The 20460-nt window shown below is 48.5% G+C and overlaps 3 protein-coding genes across 3 annotated transcripts; 1 reads left to right on the top strand and 2 right to left on the bottom strand.

The window, feature by feature from the left end:
• Positions 1 to 1345: 1345 nt before the first annotated feature.
• Positions 1346 to 2928, bottom strand: N7509_000314 (uncharacterized protein; the record flags this gene model as incomplete). Its single annotated transcript, XM_056624961.1, has 3 exons — positions 1346 to 2042; positions 2355 to 2505; positions 2580 to 2928. 3 exons carry the CDS (start codon positions 2926 to 2928, stop codon positions 1346 to 1348), a joined length of 1197 nt encoding a protein of 398 aa, XP_056493543.1.
• Positions 2929 to 3991: 1063 nt separating this feature from the next.
• On the bottom strand, positions 3992 to 4975 carry N7509_000313 (uncharacterized protein; the record flags this gene model as incomplete). The annotated part of the gene is made up of 3 exons (XM_056624960.1): positions 3992 to 4626; positions 4676 to 4722; positions 4779 to 4975. The coding sequence occupies 3 exons, from the start codon at positions 4973 to 4975 to the stop codon at positions 3992 to 3994; spliced, it is 879 nt and encodes a 292-aa protein (XP_056493542.1).
• Positions 4976 to 10875: 5900 nt separating this feature from the next.
• Positions 10876 to 11406, top strand: N7509_000312 (uncharacterized protein; the record flags this gene model as incomplete). The annotated part of the gene is made up of 1 exon (XM_056624959.1): positions 10876 to 11406. One exon carries the CDS (start codon positions 10876 to 10878, stop codon positions 11404 to 11406), a length of 531 nt encoding a protein of 176 aa, XP_056493541.1.
• Between the last annotated feature and the right edge of the window lie 9054 nt (positions 11407 to 20460).

Genomic DNA, 20460 nt, shown 5'->3' with positions numbered 1-20460 from the left:
CAATGGGGACGCGGTGTGCTTCGAAACGTTTACACCGCGATGGTCTCTCCACTGGGAACGCGTGCTGCCGCACGTTGTAAGCCCTCAAATGACGTGGCATGAATGGTCTTTGAAGTGGAGGACGTGGCAGTATAAAAATTAGTGCTGTGGGACCTAGTCAGACGAGTGAAGCCCAAGTTGCAAGGGTTTCGGCCCTAAAGCGATGTAAGTGAATATTTCTATTTATATCATGAGATCGCGATCGAGAGAAAAGCGGAGGTCATCAAATGGTAATCTTTTTGAGTAAATTGAGACCTTGGAAAGACCGCAGTCAGAAAGGCTGCACGTAGAATGAGCAGTCATTTCGAAGGGAATCTTGTCCTCGTCGAGCTATACATGTACTAGCCCACCAAAAAGTCAGCAATTTTTGACAGATGGTGTCCCCGAATTCATAGGTATCATGTAAAAAGAGCAATTCAAGGCTCAAAAACCTGCATTTCGCGTGCTGGGTTTGACGGCCCTGAAACAACCAGACTACTAAAAAGAAGACGAAGGGGAAAACGGTGCTTGGGGTGTCACTATCCTGTGGAAGACAACAGTTCTGGGGTTAACGATATGACGGGGCTGGAATTTTCAGCAAATGAGTATAACAGCACAGAAGGCATAAGACAAACTTTCACAAGAACACACACTCGGAATTTGAATGGCAAATTCCAAATGGTAACAAAACATATCTGTACTCTAGCCGGTAGATAGCAGCTCATTTTCCTTGGTCGTAAAAGGAAGGAGAGAAGGGGGTATCTTCTATAGTGGTCGCTCGGTATGCAATCGTGGAGGGGCTTTGACTCAGGTATGCCCTCTCTGGGAAGCCCTCTATGCCATCCGCATACCCAGGGATGGCTGTGAGAATTTCTGGTGTGGGGGCTAGTTAAAAGGAAAGATAATCAAAGTTAGCTATTGTGAGCCTGGAACATGGGTCTAATATGTGCAGTACATACCTTCTGGGGGCAAACTCCGATAATGCTGAAGTTTTCCATCTCCGAGTTGTGGCGCTGGATGCATGAAGTTATCGGCTGCGACAAAGTCGCCTGGTTGATCAATATCTCGAACAAAATGTGGCATCCTGTTCGCGTGGTTTGTCTCGTGGTACATCCTCATTTGTCGTTTGAAAGCAGTATGAATTGCTCCAAAGCTCCTCTCATGTTGAAAGTCTGCCAGAAACTCAGCTTGTATCTCTTCCTTATTCAAATGTCTCCTTTGCATAAACCAGAATGGTAAGCGCTCCAGGTCCTGGGTTGCCCATCGACGATTGCGGGATCTGGCTTTTTCTCTATCAGCTCTAGCCCCTGGTATGGCATTGATTGCGTCACTTACTTAGTTGAGGTTTATTTATAATTTGGACCTCTATATGTGATTTGTGGGTTGACACGCCTTTTCTTTTGCTATGCGTAGAAGTGGTCGAAGTATCCAATTGATGTGTTGCAGAAGATGGGACTCCACCCGGCAGATTGGGCCTGCCTGGCCCTTGGCAAACGGCTTCTTCGCTATGTTTCGCTGTCTCTGTGGGGTAAGGGCTTGAGAACGTCTTTGGAGAATCTCGAGATACGGTTTGTGGTTGACGATTTTCGGTCACAGTGTTACCATGAAAAGTGAGACCTGTGTTGTTGACTGGGTCTGTCGGCACTGACACGCGTTCATCATTTCTGTCCCGTAGATCGGTACTTCCTCTTGTACCGTAGCGTCCTATGCCAGCATTGCTCTGGCCTTCCATGGCTTCAGCCCCCGGATTCAGAGGTGTAGGCCTCATGGTCATTGACTCATGCCTGGTCATTGGCTCATGTTCAGCCAGCTTCTCCCTGTCGTTGAATGGGCTCACGATATTCGGCCGTAGTTCTGGGAGGCTATTTTGCGGATCAAAACAGGTCTTGTCACATTCATTGCTCGCCTCCTCAAGGGATTCTCTGCGGTTTCCGCTCTCCTCGCTAGGATTATCATGCAGACAGGTATGGTTGAAATCCTCTGTTTGTGGATAGGGATGCTCCATCAGGGGCCCCGGTTGGCAGCTAAGGCTCTGTCGTTTTTCAGAACCGTTCACGGGCATCGACGGTGTATCTGGAAGGGTGACTCGCCGACCAATTCGGCTATGTAGCCTTTGCCTCTGACCCATTCTCATGGGGGCTCTTCCGAGCAGTTTATTCGCCATTATCCTGGAAGCTGGCATTGTTTTTCTACCGTGGAAACTCCGTCTAGTAAGCTTTCCGGGAAGGCTACTTCGGAATTTCCTCCTGCGCCACATGCAATGCGCTCTTTTGAGCTGCTTCAGGGATGACCATGCTTTCCCGACTAGAGTCTCTTTGTTGGGAACTGCCGCGTACCCTAAACCTTGATCATGCTGGGTCTGCTCCAAAACCAAGCTTGATGGATATGTATTCGATTGTGTTGATTCTTTCCATTTGTCCAAAATATCTTGAAGCGCTCGAGTTCTCTGGTTAGCCTTTCCAATTATCTTATTGTTGATTTCAATCACTGTGGCTCAGGAATTTGCTGGTCAGTTAAGGCACAATCGTTTTTTGTACCAGACAAGGCCTAAGATAACTCACCTTTTGATGCAAGCCGGTTCGAAATTGCAACCATCTCGGCAGTGAACGACATTGTATATAACTCGGTTTGGACATCTCTCTTGTAGTACCAAGGTTGAATCAATTTCTGTGGTAGGCCGGAAATCATCATATTATGCTGGAAGTCTGACAGCTCCGCAGTTGCGTTGAAGTCACGCAGATAATAATGGTAGCCTTCGGCTTCCTTGAATTCGATCTTGGATCTGTCTGCATTCAGAACATCCAGCCAAGTGATGGTCCTCTGCATCGTGCCATTTTCGAGCTGGATGATTTTCGGGCTTGGAGACCCAAAGATGGCGTCTATCCCTTTCATAAGATTGACACTGATCATCGGGGCATTGCAAACGACCGCGAGGCTCGCGTTTTTTTCAAATTGATCCGATATGTCCTGAGATTCTTCTAGGGTGAGGCAAAGTCTTTCTTGCAGCGGTTGGAACTGCTCCAGGAGACTTTCTCTTAGCTCCAGGAAATTACCTACTGGGCGGTGATTTAGGCTTTGATTTTTTTCGGAGAACATAGATTCAGTCTTGCGACTGGTGGAGTCTTAATCGTGGCGGTTGGTTGTAGGCTCGTGAGGATCGTGGTATTCTTCTAGAAAGTCATAGAGATCAGCAGGTGTTGGTGCCTTACATCGAGATTCGTTGCCTACCTGGTGGGACCAGAGAAGATGTGGTGGGTATGAGGCGGAGAAAAAAAAGTTATTTTCTTGGAAGTTAATGATGAGTAGGAAATTTATAGCCCATGAATCTCTGGTCACGAAAGATAACCGGCCCTGAAAAGCATAGGAAATCACAGGCCAGTCTATTTGACATGGCTATGCCGAAGCCATAATCCCAACGTTGGCAGCCCGATTAGATCGGTTTGCTGATGATGAAGCACTGAAATCAACGTTGAAAACATCAATGGCACTGTTTAAAGACCCTATGCACATCACGCTCCAGAGATTATGACTGCCGATATGCTGTTCTGGGAGTATCTGCTGCCTTGGGCTCGTGACATCAATGGGGCCTCATTGTAAAAATAGATCGCACTTCCTCGGGGCTGCTTACAGTAAGCAGTCGCTCAGCCGCTGCTGGCGCCTCCTGCCGCACTTTCAAAGCATTGTCTTTGCATTATATAGCATCGTCAAGGAGTTTGACGCAGATTTGATCTTTTGTCCAAGCGTATGTCCAAATGCGGGAGATATTGCTAAAATGCTGAGTTCAGACGGAGTAATCCACTTTTCGACACACATTTCAGAGACTACAAGTATTGAAGTCAATGAAAGAGAAATACATGGGAAATCAATGTTGAGAGTACATAAAGGTTTTTTTGCTTGGGCTGACTATGTTCAGGTACATGCCGCAATTCAATAAGGTCCCGAACATAAACCGGACCGGCCCACGCACCACGCCTCATGGAAACTCAATCTGCAAGAAATGCATCACCTCTGAGATCAAGTCCTCTTCGATACCTCCAACGAGTCTATTTATCACTTCAGTGGGTATCATCGATCGTTCTTGTAGTTGTGTGCGAAGAGAGAGCTCGGGTAAACGAGGATGAGAGGGAACAGCCTGCTGTGGCTGCACTTGCACCCTGCTTGACTTCGGCAGGGTTTTCTGTAGGAATTCAAAGAGACGACAGAGACTCTCTGCGCTATGGTTTTCGCTGATGCGAAGGCAGAATTCGATGGCAGCACAATTCTTCTCAAGCAGACTATCTCTGTCTTGGGCCAAGCGATGAACAGCGGCGTGGCGAATGCCGGCGATCGAATGGCGCAAGTTCTGAACAGTGGTGATATTTTCACCATGTTGCTCAGACGAGATCTTCGATCGGTTTCTAGCTAAGAATTTGAAGAACTTATGCAGCTCCAGTGCCTCGGGGCATGTCCATCCAACGGCCAAAGACTGTGGTTGAAGCCATTTTTGAACAAATTGGAAAGCGGAATGCTCGAGGTGGCGTTGCAGCGTTTGGAGGATCAAATGCTGTGCTCGAAAAGGGATAGACGTCACATGAAGTCCTAGGATGGGAAACAATATCTCTATAAACTCTACCGATCGTAATTAGCGAAGGCACTCTAGTCTGTTGTTTTAGCTTACCCTTAGCTTTCAGTCCCCGGCTCTGTTTCAAAAACGATTTCAAGGACCTTCGACAGTCAGTTGTGGAATTTTTCAATTTTGAGAGGATCGCGAGGTTATTTACCGGTAGCTGATTGACTGTGGAGACCAATGATGGACAGCGGTGGAGTCTCTATTGGAGCGCGACGAAATCATTTTCCGATGACGGACTCGGCGTCGACATCTCTTCATCGATGGTACCTCGGCCGGCTTGTGGGCGTGGGTACACGAAGTACCCTGGTCATCCTGTGCTGGCAAGTGGAATAAAGATTTGGGCGGCATGACGCGTTGCAGTGACTGCGACTTGCGACGGAAAATATGTCGGCTAGGCTGAGGGAAATCTTTTTTCTCTCACGGGGCGAGAACAAAACTTTTGCAGGCGAAAAATTCTGCGGATGGGCAAGCGATTTGCCAAGGCGAGTCTTCCATGGAACGACTCTACTTATTAGCTGCGTGAAAACCGTTTCACATCGTTGAGCAACGTTGAGACCAATGATTTGCAAATTAATTGGCTACGGTGCGAGCGAATATTGGCAGACTTCTGGTGCCACGAGAAATTAAGCCGCCACGGCGACTAGCTCACGGCATGCCACTTCAATCTAAACCTCATACCAACTGCGTTGCAGGCCGTTTAAGCCAGGTGAATCAATGTTGATGAGGCAAATGATTTGTCACGCATCGCATCATGCCGACCACGGCTCCAGGTGGATCCATCCACTCCACCCGCTCTCTCCACCCCGAACTCTTGAAATTTCTTATTTCAACGTTGAATCAACCGTCTCAACACCCAGCAAAATTGCTGTCGCCCAGTGCGAATTTCGAGTACAAATCTCTGGGTCCAGCAGGATGTACGCAAGTGGTCGCTGCCGAAACCCCTACTCAGAATAGCATAAAAGACGCTCTTTTTCCGTCGAAAAGAAAAGCAGGACTTTCCTCCTCAGACTCCCGAACACTCGGGTGTTCTTCGCAGGAGGAGATCTGCGTTGCCAAAAAGTCTTCGCGGAAAAGGCCCCGCGTTACCAAGTCTGCCTCGCAGGACGGGCTCTGCGTCAACAAGTGTGCCTCGCAGGACGGGCGCTGCGTTACCAATAGAACTCCGCAGGAGGGTGCTGCGACACCAAGTTCTCCCTCACAGCCAATGAGCCCTGTGTTGTATAAATGTGCTCCGCGGGGACATCTGCGACATCAAGAGCCTCCGCAGGGACATCTGCGACATCACGAGCCTCCGCAGGGACATCTGCGATATCACGAGCCTCCGCAGGGACATCTGCGAGATCAAGAGTCTCCGCAGGGACATCTGCGATATCACGAGCCTCCGCAGGGACATCTGCGACATCAAGAGCCTCCGCAGGGACATCTGCGATATCACGAGCCTCCGCAGGGACATCTGCGACATCAAGAGCCTCCGCAGGGACATCTGCGACATCAAGAGCCTCCGCAGGGACATCTGCGATATCACGAGCCTCCGCAGGGACATCTGCGACATCAAGAGCCTCCGCAGGGACATCTGCGATATCACGAGCCTCCGCAGGGACATCTGCGAGATCAAGAGCCTCCGCAGGGACATCTGCGATATCAAGAGCCTCCGCAGGAGACCGCTGCGTCACCAAGTTCTCCGCAGGAGACCGCTGCGTCAACAAGTTCTCCGCAGGAGAGTGCTGCGTCAAAAAGTTCTCCCTCACAGCCCATGAGCCCTGTGACTGTAAAAATGTGCTCCCTCGCAGCAATGAGCCCTGCGTTGTAAAAATGTGCTCCGCAGGGACGCCTGCGTTACCAAGAACCTCCGCAGGAGACCGCTGCGACACCAAGTTCTCCCTCACAGCCCTGAGCCCTGTGATTGTATAATCTTGAGCTTCCATGCAGCCTTGAGCCCTGCGTTATCAAATTTGCGCTCATTAGGCGACCCGTGGCGCCGCGGTCCTCGTCCTGATCCTCTGACGATTGCAGGCACCTCTTCGTGGTGTCAGAGACTAGTATTCGAGGGAGTTACTCGAAGAAGCCAAGACCTGCTTCGAAGACCCAATAGAAATCAAGAATCCCCCCAAGGAAGCTTTGTGTATGCGCACTTCAAGATTCAATGTAGACTCCATCATGCGTGGCCATTATTAGCGCAGTGTGTTTTGTAGCCTTCTATCGTGCTCTGATTTTCGATAACACGCATTTTCTTACACGTAGCGTGAAGTAGAGCATTGAGTCAACGCGGCCGGTTGGAATCACGGCGTATGATAGCGGGGTGGCCAGTCTGGGTGGCGGCTGAAATTCAAGTAGTCTCCATTGGTGTCAATGCTTTTCTCTTCTGGCTAGCGGTGGAAGCAGGATTTGTCTGGATGTAGGGAGATACGGAGTTTCGACGGTGAGTGGGTAGTGTGTCGGTGTGTGATTGTGTTGGCGTGTTGATGGCGTTGGCGTGTTGATGGTGAGAATTGGAGGTGAGTGAAGGTTGAGAATTGGTGATGATGGTGATGGGGACCGAACCAGTGAATCGTGAATCCATGTTGATGTGCAGTGCGGGTGACTCCCGGGCGGTGAAGTGGTGGCCAACGGTAAACACTCATCGCCGTCAGAGTGGGGATCTTTGTTCCTTCACGAATGCAAAAGTTGATAAACAGTGCAAAATGATGGTTTTTACATACTAGATTCGATTTGGTAGTACATACTCCGGTCGCTCTTCTGTAAGACGTTCTCTCGGCTCGAGCTTCTTCGCATGCTCTTTCGCGATATTCTGTATTTGAGGTAGTGCCGCCGCATGCTGAGTTGAAACCGATAATATATATATCCCCAGGCCAGCGCTAACATATATATTACCAGCAACAAAGCTGCAAAGAGCCAGTAGGGCACCAGCGATAGAAAGCCTAATTCTTCCGAACATATTTCAAATATCATTTTGTGTCGGCCTCATCAAATGAAAGTCAAGTGTGCAGCTCAAAACACTGATCTTGCTGGATGTGTGCCCGGAAGAACGGCGCGTATGATTATTTGGAAAATGGTGGCTATAATCAAGCAAAATTCGCGCGTCAGGACCTCTCCTTTCGTGGTCTAATGGAATTTCCTGCATTGGCTTTCAAATAACGGCTCGGGTTCGATTCCTGCAGGATACATCCAGATGACCTTTCATCAGAAAGATGGATCAAAACCCGCTTGATTTTTCCCTGTCATTTCGCATTTTCTACGGTTGAGTTTTGCCTCTCGGCCACTTCGTTATTACAATGAAACCACTTTTCATAGTCACTTGAGCATGCCGACCCCAGGCGACGAGGCAGAGCACTGCCGTGTCGCAGCGTATCGCTTCGGGTACATGTGACATGCCCACCCACACTGATAGAAACATGACGGCTACCTTTGAAGTCAACAAATGCGTCTTATCCACAAGTTATCACAAACTGACCTGGAATCATTTAAGTAATGATTGAGCAGTTGTATTCGTCGCGGCAACTGACTGGTCGTTCTTTGGGAGGCTACTTCTGCTGATAAGTTCGTGGCGTTCGGTGATGACATCGAGGGGGGGAGCGTTCAATCTAACACCTATTATCAGCAGCTGGCGCAAGGTGGTGGCTCGCAACTCACCGTGCTCGTGGTCTAGATAAGATCCCCTAATACTAGCCGCAAAAAGCACCTTGACCGGACTCGTGAGAACGGCCGAACCAGGGGCTGTGTTTCACTGCCTCCGTGTCAGCATGATTTCTGGTGACCGAGGGCGGTAGAGACTTGCCGTCAATGTAGTCTGGGATCAGCGAAGGCCAACCAAAGTTGTAGCGGGCTTAGCTCGATTACACGTGCACGAGGGCCCGGGATCATCTCGTATCGCTGCAAATGGATGTTGGCAATATCTGCCAATGTATCACTCTTTCGCCTTTGCCGTTCGTGCTCCAGGTAAATCTTCATCCATGTCGGGCTTCATCCATGTCGGGAGAGGTTTTCACTGAAGGAGACATCCATGGTCTTTGGTCCAGGGAATTCTATGAACCGACTTGAAAAAGACTGGGATCGCGGCGAGAGATCTTGTATAGATCCAGTGCTGCGGCCTGGCTTGTCGCTTGCTGAGCTGCAATCGGAGTTGGGCAAGAGGTTCAGACCCGTCGGAATCTGGCAAGTTATTAATAAGCCGAAAATTTACCTTCGATCAGAAAGGATAATGCTGAAGAGGTGGAAACACTTTGGAATGTCACCGTATGGCAAAGCAGAGGAAATCAAGCCTTTCTGAATTGGGATCGCTGAATGCGCCAGGTGAAGTGGCCATTTCAACCACGTCTTCAGAAACAACAAAGGCGCAAGCGTAGTAATATTCAGTGGCTTGGCCCATCAGGATGTTGCAGCTGGTTTAGTTTCGAGGACGACCGGGGAGGGGGGGCATAACTCTGTCAGGTCGAGGGTAATATTGACACGCGCCCTATGAAGAAAAAGAATCATAAGCGATATTTTCTGAGGAACAAAGAGCCATGAACGGATATCATTCGTACGGAGATTGAAATGCAGTACCGGGTGTTGGGAATAGTAGGGTGACCTAAGAGAAATTGAGCGACTTGCGATAGAAAGTTATACAAGGGCCGTTAGCACATGATATCTGCTCTTAATTCTGCCTTCGTTTTTGAAGTTACGTCGTCTGTTCTTGCTGTCCGCTGCAGGGGACTGTATAAAGGATGATAACTATTAATCATCAATCATTAGTGGGTAGCTTACGAAGGCAACCTGTTACTCACCGTGCTCGCAGTTTGGACCATTCGGGATCCTGAAAGGTTCGTTCAATGGGTTCTTCGAGATAGTGGAGGCGGGCCGATATTGAGCATCTTCCGAGTTAGCATGATTCTAAATGACTAGGCAGCTACACTCACTATTCAATGACCTGATCATTGAGAAAGGTCAGGCTATTGCGAGGTAAGAGGTCAGCTCATTTTATTGCATGATTTGGAGGTCAATCCATACCAAATATTAGCCGCGGAGACGAATCACGTTCGACATTCTTTGATCCAGAATCACAAAGGAATGCTGGCAAACGACTGTTCAGCTGGCGAAGGGCCGGGTATTTATAGCTATTCAGCCAGGCATTCCTGCATCAATGGGATCATCATTGTGAACTATGAGGGCTCAAAAACAGACTTTTCTTCAATGATAACTGACTCAGCATTTCATCAATGGTTCAAAGCAGCTCTCAGAGACATTGCATTTGGTTTCTGGTGATCAAGGGCATGCAAAATATTTTCTGGCCGTGGGCATTGTTTCAACAGTCGTGAAGATGCCACAGAAAAGAACCAACGACAGATATCGCCATTGGCCACCGTCAGTCCGCCCTTTATTGCGATGGGCGAGGCGACGAGGTCATGTCATTTGATTTCACTCACCGGCCATGAGCCCGTGAGTGCACGCAACAGCAACTCACCAAAGGTAGGCAGACCGCAGGGTTCTTCGTTGCCTACCTCGCATATCGGAGAAAATCCATCACACCTACACAATATCAAGTAGATGCAAGCCATGGTACGGCGCGGGGCTGATTCGCACAGCCCCATCTCACAACAGAGTTTCTTGTACAGTGAGCCAGTCATTAGTACGATTACACTTTTGAAGAACAAACCTCTGCGGTCAGCCGCGTCTTTGCAAAAGCGTTACCCACATAAATCTCCTGGGAACGAAGCGGATGCGGGTGGGTACTACTACTCAGAAATATAAGCCAATTAGTGCCATCAATGGCCCACATGCGAACAAATTTTCAATGCAATGATTGGTTGATAATGAGAATTTGGGTGCCAGAAGATTGTGGGCATTGCAGCCAGTCATTCTGCTTGAGCCGATGCATTGATAACTCTGAATTATGAGGGCACAAACACAGATGACCCTCCAATTATGGCTGGTTTATCGTCTCATCATTGATTCCACGCGTATTTGAGGCCCTGCTGGTTTTTCTTGACAATAAAGTGTATCACGGATTATCACTCACTATTGGGATCATTTCAACAACCCACGATACCACAGGAAAAGACTGAAGGCCCATTTCAACGTTCCTCAACGTAAGTCTGTCCACTGTTGCTACATGAGGTACAGAAAGGTGACTTGTTGGTACATACCGTATTACTTATTTAGATCCCACGAAAGATTTTTGACCTGCCTCATATCCCTGAACCTCACCAACTCATTTCTCTTTTAAACACCAGACTCTGATTCTGCAAAACGACTCTTCTCGCAGATCTGACATGTTCTCCAATAATTCAAACGCCGTACAAATAAAACCGCGTCTTATTACATTCTTCCTTGCTACCGCTTGGCTAGCTGCTGCTAGCCTCAGCTCCATAATTGCGCATTGTGCAACTCTTCTGCTTGACCGCGCAACGCATGATATAGCTAGTGGCAGCGGCTGGATTCTGGACATAGAATTCAAACGCCTCATGAACAAAGTCTTCGGTGGAGCACTCGCTATGGCAATTATTTCAGCTCTGCTTTCAACTTTTGGAACCGCTCTTCTTTTCCAGCCGAGATTGCTGAGCAAGGACAGTCAGGCTCGAGCTTTTTACGGCTGCATCCAACTTTTGCTGAGTTTTCCTCTCGTATGCATCGAAGATTACCTTGCCGGTCAAGTCCGCGGCTTTCAGTCCCCTTTCAAATTCTTTACAAGCCAGGACTATACTCCGTACTACGAGATCATGTATTATGGCGCTACGTGCAAAGCTATCTTCGGCACTCTGGTGACCATCTTCTATCTGGTTTATGTTTTCGCATGTCATTGATAAAGTCCATGGTATCTAAAGCCAATGGAAGCGTCAATAAAATTCTATATAATAGTCATGAAGCAATGGCAACAAGAATCATGGATCTTCTTTCACACTAAACGTTCCTCCGTAGTCGATAAAGCATACCGTATTTCTTCGACCATTGGCTCTAGCAGCCTGGGGCCTCGGGAAAGAGTTTGGCTGGCTCTTTGTACTGCATTGATGAAACCTTGAGGTTGAAAATGTTAACTGCACATTCAAGACGGACCATGGCCCCATCAGGCATGAAGACGCATCCAGTAGTTTTGTTTCTATTTTCAGGGTGTTCTCAATTTTTTAAGCATATGAAATAAAATAATATTAGGTACAAACTCCCACAACTGTAATGTGTCGTTAAAATCGCCTATACTTGATTTGGCATGTTGAAATTACCTCTGGGGACACAGGATAGTGGTCAGTGGTCAGTAGATGGAAGACTGGGCTCTACGAAAAGATAATAGCAGTTTTCAGCTCCAAATATATCATTTTAAATGATGAAAGCTACTCCCACATGCCAATACGCTTGGTTTCCATCCACATAGCTATAATTAGTATACTGCTTTCTCACTGGAAAGAGGTGAACTCGACTAAAGCAACATCTGGATTTTGAACATAGTACAGTACCTCTGACTTCCAGTGAGAGAACATTGCGTGCGATATAAAGAGGCGCCAATCGATCACTGCAAGAAACAATCCTTCGTTTTTGTTGAGCTCCTTTTCTCTTAGACCAGAGAAGGATGCCCAGCGTCGCGTCGAGTGCCCATAATCCTGAGTGAACTTCCAACCCAGCATGAGAGCTGCAAGGAACATCCGCCGCTGACACTGTAGAGGCTGAAGCTCCTTGGGAAATTTTTGTCTAATCGTGAACCGCAAGAGAGCTAGATAGTAGAACGCCGCGATGAGTGTATGATATGTTGTATGAGATCTTCGAAGGATATTTTTCAGATAAACCCGAAATCCTGCTGAAGATTCGGGGCTGTTCTTTGCTAGAGGAGACCAGAGGATAAGAAGAAATCTTTCCGAGAAATCTAACGACGCGGTTAGATGTACATCACGAGTATTCCCGCTACTAGATGACTTACCAATCAGATCTTCGATAGAGACAAGCCGTCTGATTCCTTTATTCTCGCTCAAAAGTTGTGACATGAGAATCAGATCCAGAAATAGCGAGAAAGAGAGATGAGATTTTTGCCTGAATTTTGGGGGACAGTAAATGCAAAATTTCTATTCAAGGCGTTTTTAGCATAGATTGAAGTAGCTGGGCATCAATATACTAACCTATCAGTAGCACTCGTTGCAGCCAAGCCAAAGTGAGCTGGTGCGTCTTTTCCCTTCAATCACGAAGACGAGTCCAGTTTCATTCCAGATCGGAAACAATGTATTTTTTTTAGAGGTTAATAGGTAGGCTGACGTATTGATATAAAGGCTTCGTCGTCTTTAGGAGAAATCAGTAGCTGATTATGATATTGTGCTTTCAATCGTGTTCGCAGGGAGTCAGTAAAGATGACAAGGGCTGGTCTTTTTTTCGGTCCAGGTCTGATTAGAGGGTATCACGATAGCAGCTTTCTTGGTGACGAAAGTTTTGGTTTATCTATAGAACCGTGACTTGCCTCAAAACCTGCACAGTCGCAGCAATTGTCTGTGACTGAGGGAAAACCCAAGGAAATTAACTCCCAAATTTGACCTGTTGCATACCACACAGTCAAATTCGTGCTGCTACTCATGGCTACACCAGTCTTCCCTCGGTGATGAACCATATTGAGTGTTTTTCCAACGTGACTGCATCATTTTCATGTTGATCAACAGCTCTGTCCCAACATTCAAAGATCAACTGCTACCTATGCAAGATTTGGCCAGATTTTCTCACAGGGGAATGTTGACTAGCTCAAGGTTGGTGATCAACGTTGACACGCGTGATCGGAGCTTTTCCGTGGCATTCAAACGACTACTCATATGGTGCCAACAGTGGCCAAAGCTTTATCATGTACTGTGTCACCAGAAAAATCTGTGATCAACGATGATAATTGATCAATTCGGTGATGAATATCTGACAATCAACATTGTATAGATAAATCGGTATGTGCACTTGTCCACCAATATACTTTCATCTCATGTTGTTGAGATGTTTTCTTTTTCTGCTTCAACTAGCATTACATCCTGTCTGGCATTGTGAAGGTTGCTATTGTGAAGGTGTTGGTCTGCATAAAACATTATATTCCAAAGGCAGTCTTCTCTACAAACTTGTCCGCACTGCGAAGATACATCTGGATTTGAATGCTTCTTCAAGGCACTCTTAGTTGGCAGCGCTTCACAAGAACAAGGGCCTTCCGGGATTGTCGTCCTAGAAACACGGCCCTCTCAGAAGAAAATCCTTGTCCTAATCTGCTCCCCAAGAAGAAGGTTTTAGGAACCAAACATTCACATGAAGATCCTAGCTGTACCGCGCACCGCCGGGCAAATTGGTTCATCAATATCGTGCACGTCCCACAACGCGAGCAGCCATTGAAATCAGCTTTTCCTCCTTCCCTAATCCTTCTGTAGCCGCAATTGCTTTCTCTTCATGTGCGGAAATCAAGAATATCGCATTGGTATCATCCGCTGTTGCTGCGCGGTAACAATGGGCTGGGCGAAGGCTCTTGAGGCTCACATCGTAGAGTGTATATCCTTTGCATGAGTACTTTCGTGCGAGCCGCTCCATGGGTGACGGGTCGGATGGGTCTACGAGGAGACAGTCTGATTGATTCCACTGACCTCGTTCGAATGACCAGAACTTGATATCGATAAGCCGTTGTGTAGATGCTTGGCAATTGGGGTCGGCATTTCTTGTTCGGATGTGCTCGGCCTCTCTGTTTGTTGCTTCCGATTGCTGGTTAGCAGAGGTCGGCAGTGACGAATTCTGAGTGTGACCTGATTGAAGCAGATCTCTGGGTGAAGCTTGATTATGATAGAGCAGATTGAGCTCTTCATTGAGCCGGTCGCTCTCCATCCTTTTTTCCAACTCCTCTTGCTCCACTTGGGCCCTCCTCAGGCCACCGAGAAAAGCTTCTAGTTCTTCAGACCTGGAGGTACGGCGTTCTTCTGACAATATTATCGTTTCTGACGAAGATCGTCGCTGTGCTGCAGGATCGATAGGTGTCTGTGCAGTGGTTCCGAGGGCAGATCCAGTGTCTGGACTGGGTTCCTCTCCTGTTGCTCGCTCGCCCTGATCCCACTCGAGTGAGACTGTTTCCAGCGAGATCTGGGTGCATTCACTCTTAGAATCTCCAAGCTCTGGATCAGCCCCGGGCGAGCAGCGAGAAGGGACCATTTCCAGCACTGAATCGCTCAGTGACCATCTGGGAGTAGAGTGATCTCCATCCGATGGACCTCTCTGATCAAAGATTTCCTGGTCTTGAGCTGGCTCCGGAATATCTAAGTCCATAGGCTCGGGTGTAGTTTCTGAATTGTCAATCTCACCGGAGAGTAGCTGGCGTGTTGAAGTGTTGCTCCTTCCGAGAAGAGATGACCTGCCTGATGTGTCCATGTGCGGTCCAGACGTATCCAAGCCCGGCGCACCCAGCACACGGTCCTTTTCCACAAACAACGGCGATTCCACGCCCTCTTCTATCCCTTGGTCTGCATTCAAATCGCCGCATCTTCTGTTATTAATGGGATCAACCGTTGGCGACTTCCCCAAAAAGGCGAAAAAGACACAACGCCGAACAAAAAAGCTAGTGATTGTGTCGGCGGCATCGGCATCAGCATGCAATCGATCTAAGAATAATAAAGGGGCATCTTGCACATGGGTACGGGTCTGCGGAACCCCAGAGCGAACGTGCGCCTTGACGGTGCTGTCTGCCAAAAGATCTCGCGAGGGACCAGGCTGATCGGGCACAGCTTCAGTAAAACAATCTACAATCCGGCGCACCAGAATATCAAATCGCTGGTCGTCGTACCTAAACTGGCCTGGCTTTCGGGCCTGGAGAAGGGCCGATCGTGCAATTTGGTGATCCGGAGAACTGATCAGCAGCCCATCAATTTCTGGGGACCGAAACCCGAGCTGATGAGCAAGATGGGCCATGTCGTAGATCGCGCGCGGGTCCGGCTTAGCGCGAGTCGGTTTGGCCAACAGATCATCAGTGTTCTTGGGGTCCGGGGGCATCAGAGGATAATATCGCATGGCATAGAGCCATACCTGATGGTATCCGGTCTGAAGGCATTCTGCCTCGGTCGCACGCAGGCGTCGGAAAGTAGACTCCGAGGTCTGAATGATACACTTCCCTTTCTCTCGGCGATCTTCCTCGGATTCCGAGTCTGGGTCAAACATCGAGCTCATGGCTTCTCTCACAGATCGGGGGTATGGGCCCAAGAGCCGCTTCAGACAGTGAGCGCAACTCTCTAGATACTTGAAATCCTCAAAGAAAGTATATAAGGACGGGATGAGACCATCGAAATCTTTCATTTTGGCCCATATAGCATTTCGCTCATCAGCACTGAATTCGGCAAACACATGTCCGCTGAGAACCAGCCCGCATGCCTTCCTTTCATCAGTGCGTGATTTACCTGGTGCCAGTAACTGCAGGGTGTGAACCGTATCCTGATCGATTTTCTTCATCAGACGCCGATCCGATCCCACCAGAGAAGACCAGAAGTCCAAGATGTGATCAAAATAGGTTCCTATCTCCTGAGAGACGAAGAGTCGTCATTAGCTAGAAAAAAGCAGCAACTTGAGCTGAAACTCACCTCAACGCAGCCCGAAGCGATCAATCGATGAAGCAGACTGATTCTCATCGCGCCCGGCCAAAGCCCGGGAATTGCCAACAATCGGTCAAATGCATGTCGGAGGCGACGGTTCTTTTTATTGTCAAGCTGATCCAAGCGCTCTTGGTTGCTGGGTGATAGTCTCACGAACCATCGCTCTCGGAAAGCTTCGTTACCCTCACCTTCATACTGTCTGATCTTGCGATAGACTTCCCCATCGGTCGGCTTTTTTTGATTGGAATATTCATCCACCAATGCGGCTCTCAATTCTTGGCCGATGTCTTATTGAACGGTCAGTATCGATCTGCCCAAAAGCAAGGGTCCGTCACGTACCGTCTACGTAAAGATCAACCGTCCACCAGCGATCCGCCGGGGGGAGTACCTCGACGCCAGCTTGTACGCGATGACGACCATGGAGACCCCTAAGTTTCCCCGTCCGAAATTCTAGCCGGGGCATATGGCGGCCTTCGGTTGTCAGCAATGATTCCTGTGGAACGTTCGCCTTCTGCAATGAATCCGCGAGGTCATGTCGAGACACGGTCGCGGGAACATGGTTGTGGACATCGAGGCGGCGACAACGATTCTTACGAAAGATGTTCCGTAGCCGATCCAAATTTTTAGGGTCCAAGTCCCGTGGCAAGGGGGGTTCAAATTGGATTTGACGGATGCTGACTTTAGCAGCACCAATATATTTGAGTCGTCGTTCTGCTGCGAGTCGCACCTCTTGCTCGGTGAAGACGTGTCGAGTCATGGTGTCAGGATAAATATGGGGCTCAGGATTGGCTTGGTTTTATCGGGCGTGAATGCCTTTATAAATACATGTGGACTCCCTCGTTGTGGTGGCTCAACGTTGGCACTGCGTTTCTTTGCCGGTGAAGATCCAACACCCTAGTGTTCCACCCGTACGAAATACCCATTTAAACCAAGCAAGATTTCCTTTGTGTTTCGTGCTCCTTTTTCTGCTTTCAACTATTAGCCAAATTCTATCCTGCTTCCATGATGCGAAAAGTTGGCGAAAAGAGAGTGACAAGAATCCAAGCCGCTCAGGTTGCATTACTCCCCCAGCCGCAAACCCGAACAGAAGTATCACCGGTAACGGACCTCATACCCGGTCCACAACCTCTCCATCTAGGGCCCGCACCTGGAAAGAGGTACATCACTTCCTTAACTTCGGAGCACACCGGCAAGAAAAATCGATTGATGCCACAAAGCCCGCCTCGCCAGGAGACTATGCAGTGGCAGAGCATTATCGGTTCGGGCCTGACAGTCCGAGACGAATCTCCTTGGGGTACTTTCGGAAAGTACTACGATTGTGACCTAGCTGGCCCCGTCGCGGTATGCGTTCGATCATCTGGAGACCGCGGTGTCTGGGCGGTGCGCCAGTATCCGATTGAGGACGCTGACAAGATACTGCGGATCCTCCGCTCTATGCGCCATGAGAACCTGGCCTCCATTCGGGAGTGTTTCCGCACTCCCGAGCTTCTGTACACACTGGGGGATTTCGACCCTCTTGTTCTGGACCATATCGTTGCTTGTAAAGCCTTCCCAGATGAGCAGGAGCTGGCAGCCATAATGTCTCAGGTTTGTTCCTCATTTCATCTCACCTATCTGCCAGATGGCCAAATGGCTGATTATGTACAGCTCGTTGACGGGCTGTTATATCTCGTGGCGAACAACTTCCATCACACATCTCTGGACTGTTCTAGCGTCATTGTGAGTCTCAATGGGCAGGTCAAAATCGGTAAGTTTATTCCATTTTTACCTTCCCAGTCAATCTCACCTAATCAGGCACGGTAGCACGGATCGATTGCTGTGTGTTCCGGCAAAGAGGTAGAGCCGATGCCAGTGACCTGGTGCCAGTCTCGAGAATTATGATGGAATTGATGCAAAAATATGTCAAAGAAGATGGGGCAGTAGGAATTGATAATCTCGACCGCTGGAGAACCTGCCCGGCTGCGATCGAATTTCTCTGCGCGACGACCTCGGCAGGCTCTTTTGAGGAGCTGAAAGAGGTTTGTTTCTCTCGATTTGTTTCCAAATCAGTTTTTTCAAACGGTACTAATGATATCTAGCAACGACTGTTGACGGAAATCTCATGCTACCCAGGGAATCTCATCGGACTTGCGTGGTTCGCGTTGATCTCTGCTCGCACATTCTACTCGTACACGCCAGGCCCAATGAAGAACGATTGAAGCAGAAGTCAAATTTTCCTACTGCCACCCTCTGCTTTGTTGGCCACTGCAGCAATAATTCGACCGATAAAAAAAATTCATGCACGGTACAGTAGCCGACGAACTTTCTGTTTCCATGGTTCAAGCTTTTGTTCTGTCTGCTGTTAAATTATACCCGTCTTGATTTTGATAAAAAATAATTTTGAATTAATTGCATCCTCAATCAAGGCCTAGCCGCTGTTTTTCAGTGTACTGCCTAGCCCTATCCAATTCATAATTGACCAAGTAGCTCATTTTGCATTCGCTGCATGCGATCTCCCTATCATTTAATTACTCCGGCTGGTATTCCAGCTCCGAAAGCCTCACGCCACGATGCAAAAAGCCCTTGACGGTCTTTCGGATCTGGTCTCTGAGGCTATCTGCTGCTGAAACTAGAAAGGAGTTAGTATATGATATAATAGAGCCAGGCTGCGGTAGGGTCACTTACCCATCACCAAGATCCGGCCTTGTTCATCGCGGATGTTCGGTAATCTCTCGATCTGGTCTCCCGATGCCTCGAGCGAGACTATGTTGTCATAATCGGGTACTCCCTGGTAAAAGCAGGCTCTTTCATGTTTTCCTATTGGCGTCTTATCATGAGCAAGCCCTTTTTCGACGTAGATTGAAATGCTGAGAATCTGTAGACGTTTTACCGTCAATATTCAACGAAGTTTCCATTTTGAAGCCAGTGACTTACATAGCCTTTATCTATGATATCGTCCTCCAGGAGGGGGTTCAGCAGGTCCTCGGCTGCGCTAACCATTTCTAATTTGTTAGTGCTGGTGCTGTCTGACTGAAAGCGGAAGGGTCTTCTCACCAATTGATTCTATCTGCCATACCAAATGCAGCCGACGGACATGAAGTGTGCAGGTATTATATCCATGTATCATCTTCTTCAGATAGGGGATTGTTGCAGCGATCCCGAAACCACTTGCAATCAGTAGTACGGTTTCGAACCCGTCAACAATCTCACTAGTACCGTGTGGGCCTGTGAACATGGCCAGAAATGGTACAGGACACCCAGGAGCGCCAGCGGCAAGACTCAGTAATTCTGATGTCATGCCACCGCGTGGCTGCACAAATAGCTCAATCGTGTCATGTCTTCCGCGCGACCACGATGTAACTATGAAAGGGTGCGTTTGAAGCCACGACCAAGATCCGGCTGACGGCATACACAGGTTGATATACTGGCCCGCATCGATCTTGATAGATCTGGGCAGAACCAGACGAATCTGGGCCGCTTTTCTTAGCTTAGGATATGTCAGAGATCCTTCTGGGGTGAAGGATACAAAGGCCCGCGGAGCACCCTGGCCCGAAAATAGCCCGTTCGTGTAACATAAGTTGACAACCTCCAGGAATGTAGTCAGGGCCAGAATTACCAGCGGCACGTAAAGGTACAATCTTGGCAAGTGACTCTGGTCTGGAAGATGTTGCCACGTGCCATATAAAAAGAGAGCAGTCAGGACTTGGTGGCTTCGGAGGAAGGCTTCATAGCACCGTCGACGAAGTCAGGGGAGCGAGGTGAGGGCAAGGGTGGCTAAGGAAATTGACCCCTATCAGCGTTAGTCCTGAATTCATGACAGCGAGAAGGAAACTTACAATCAGGGTAAATATGTTCCGTATTTCCCCAAGAGGAAAACTGAATCCCCGGCTCTGGCATTCTGCAACCACGTGAAAAGAAAGCAGAGCAACAGACATCCAACCTGTTGCCTGGTGAATCTTACAGCAAGTGTGCCAGGTGATACCCAGAAGGTCAGCCAAGTACCCAAGGTGAGTGGCCGAGAGGGGAAAAATAAGGTTGATGAGAGCCAGCTCTCCGGCTCTCCGGCCAGCTTGGGCGACGGAGTGTGTATGGAAGAATACCACAATGATATTGACCACAGTGTAGATAAAATAGATGAGAACATTCAACCGGGACCAGGGGCCCCAAATACGATGCCTGTGGACAAGAGGAGGAAGTGTGAGGTGCCGAGAGATCAGAACAGAGCAGGACTCAATCCAGCCAATCATAGTGGTTCGGGTCTGGATGAGGAAAAGAGCTAAAAAGCAGCCTCCCGCAGCGATTGCATAAATCGATGACACA

This window comes from Penicillium cosmopolitanum, assembly GCF_028827165.1.
Source record: "Penicillium cosmopolitanum strain IBT 29677 chromosome Unknown utg000003l:1.0-3747932.0:1.0-3751027.0, whole genome shotgun sequence".
In the NCBI taxonomy this organism is placed as follows: domain Eukaryota; kingdom Fungi; phylum Ascomycota; class Eurotiomycetes; order Eurotiales; family Aspergillaceae; genus Penicillium; species Penicillium cosmopolitanum.
This window is presented reverse-complemented; position numbering and strand designations above follow the sequence as displayed.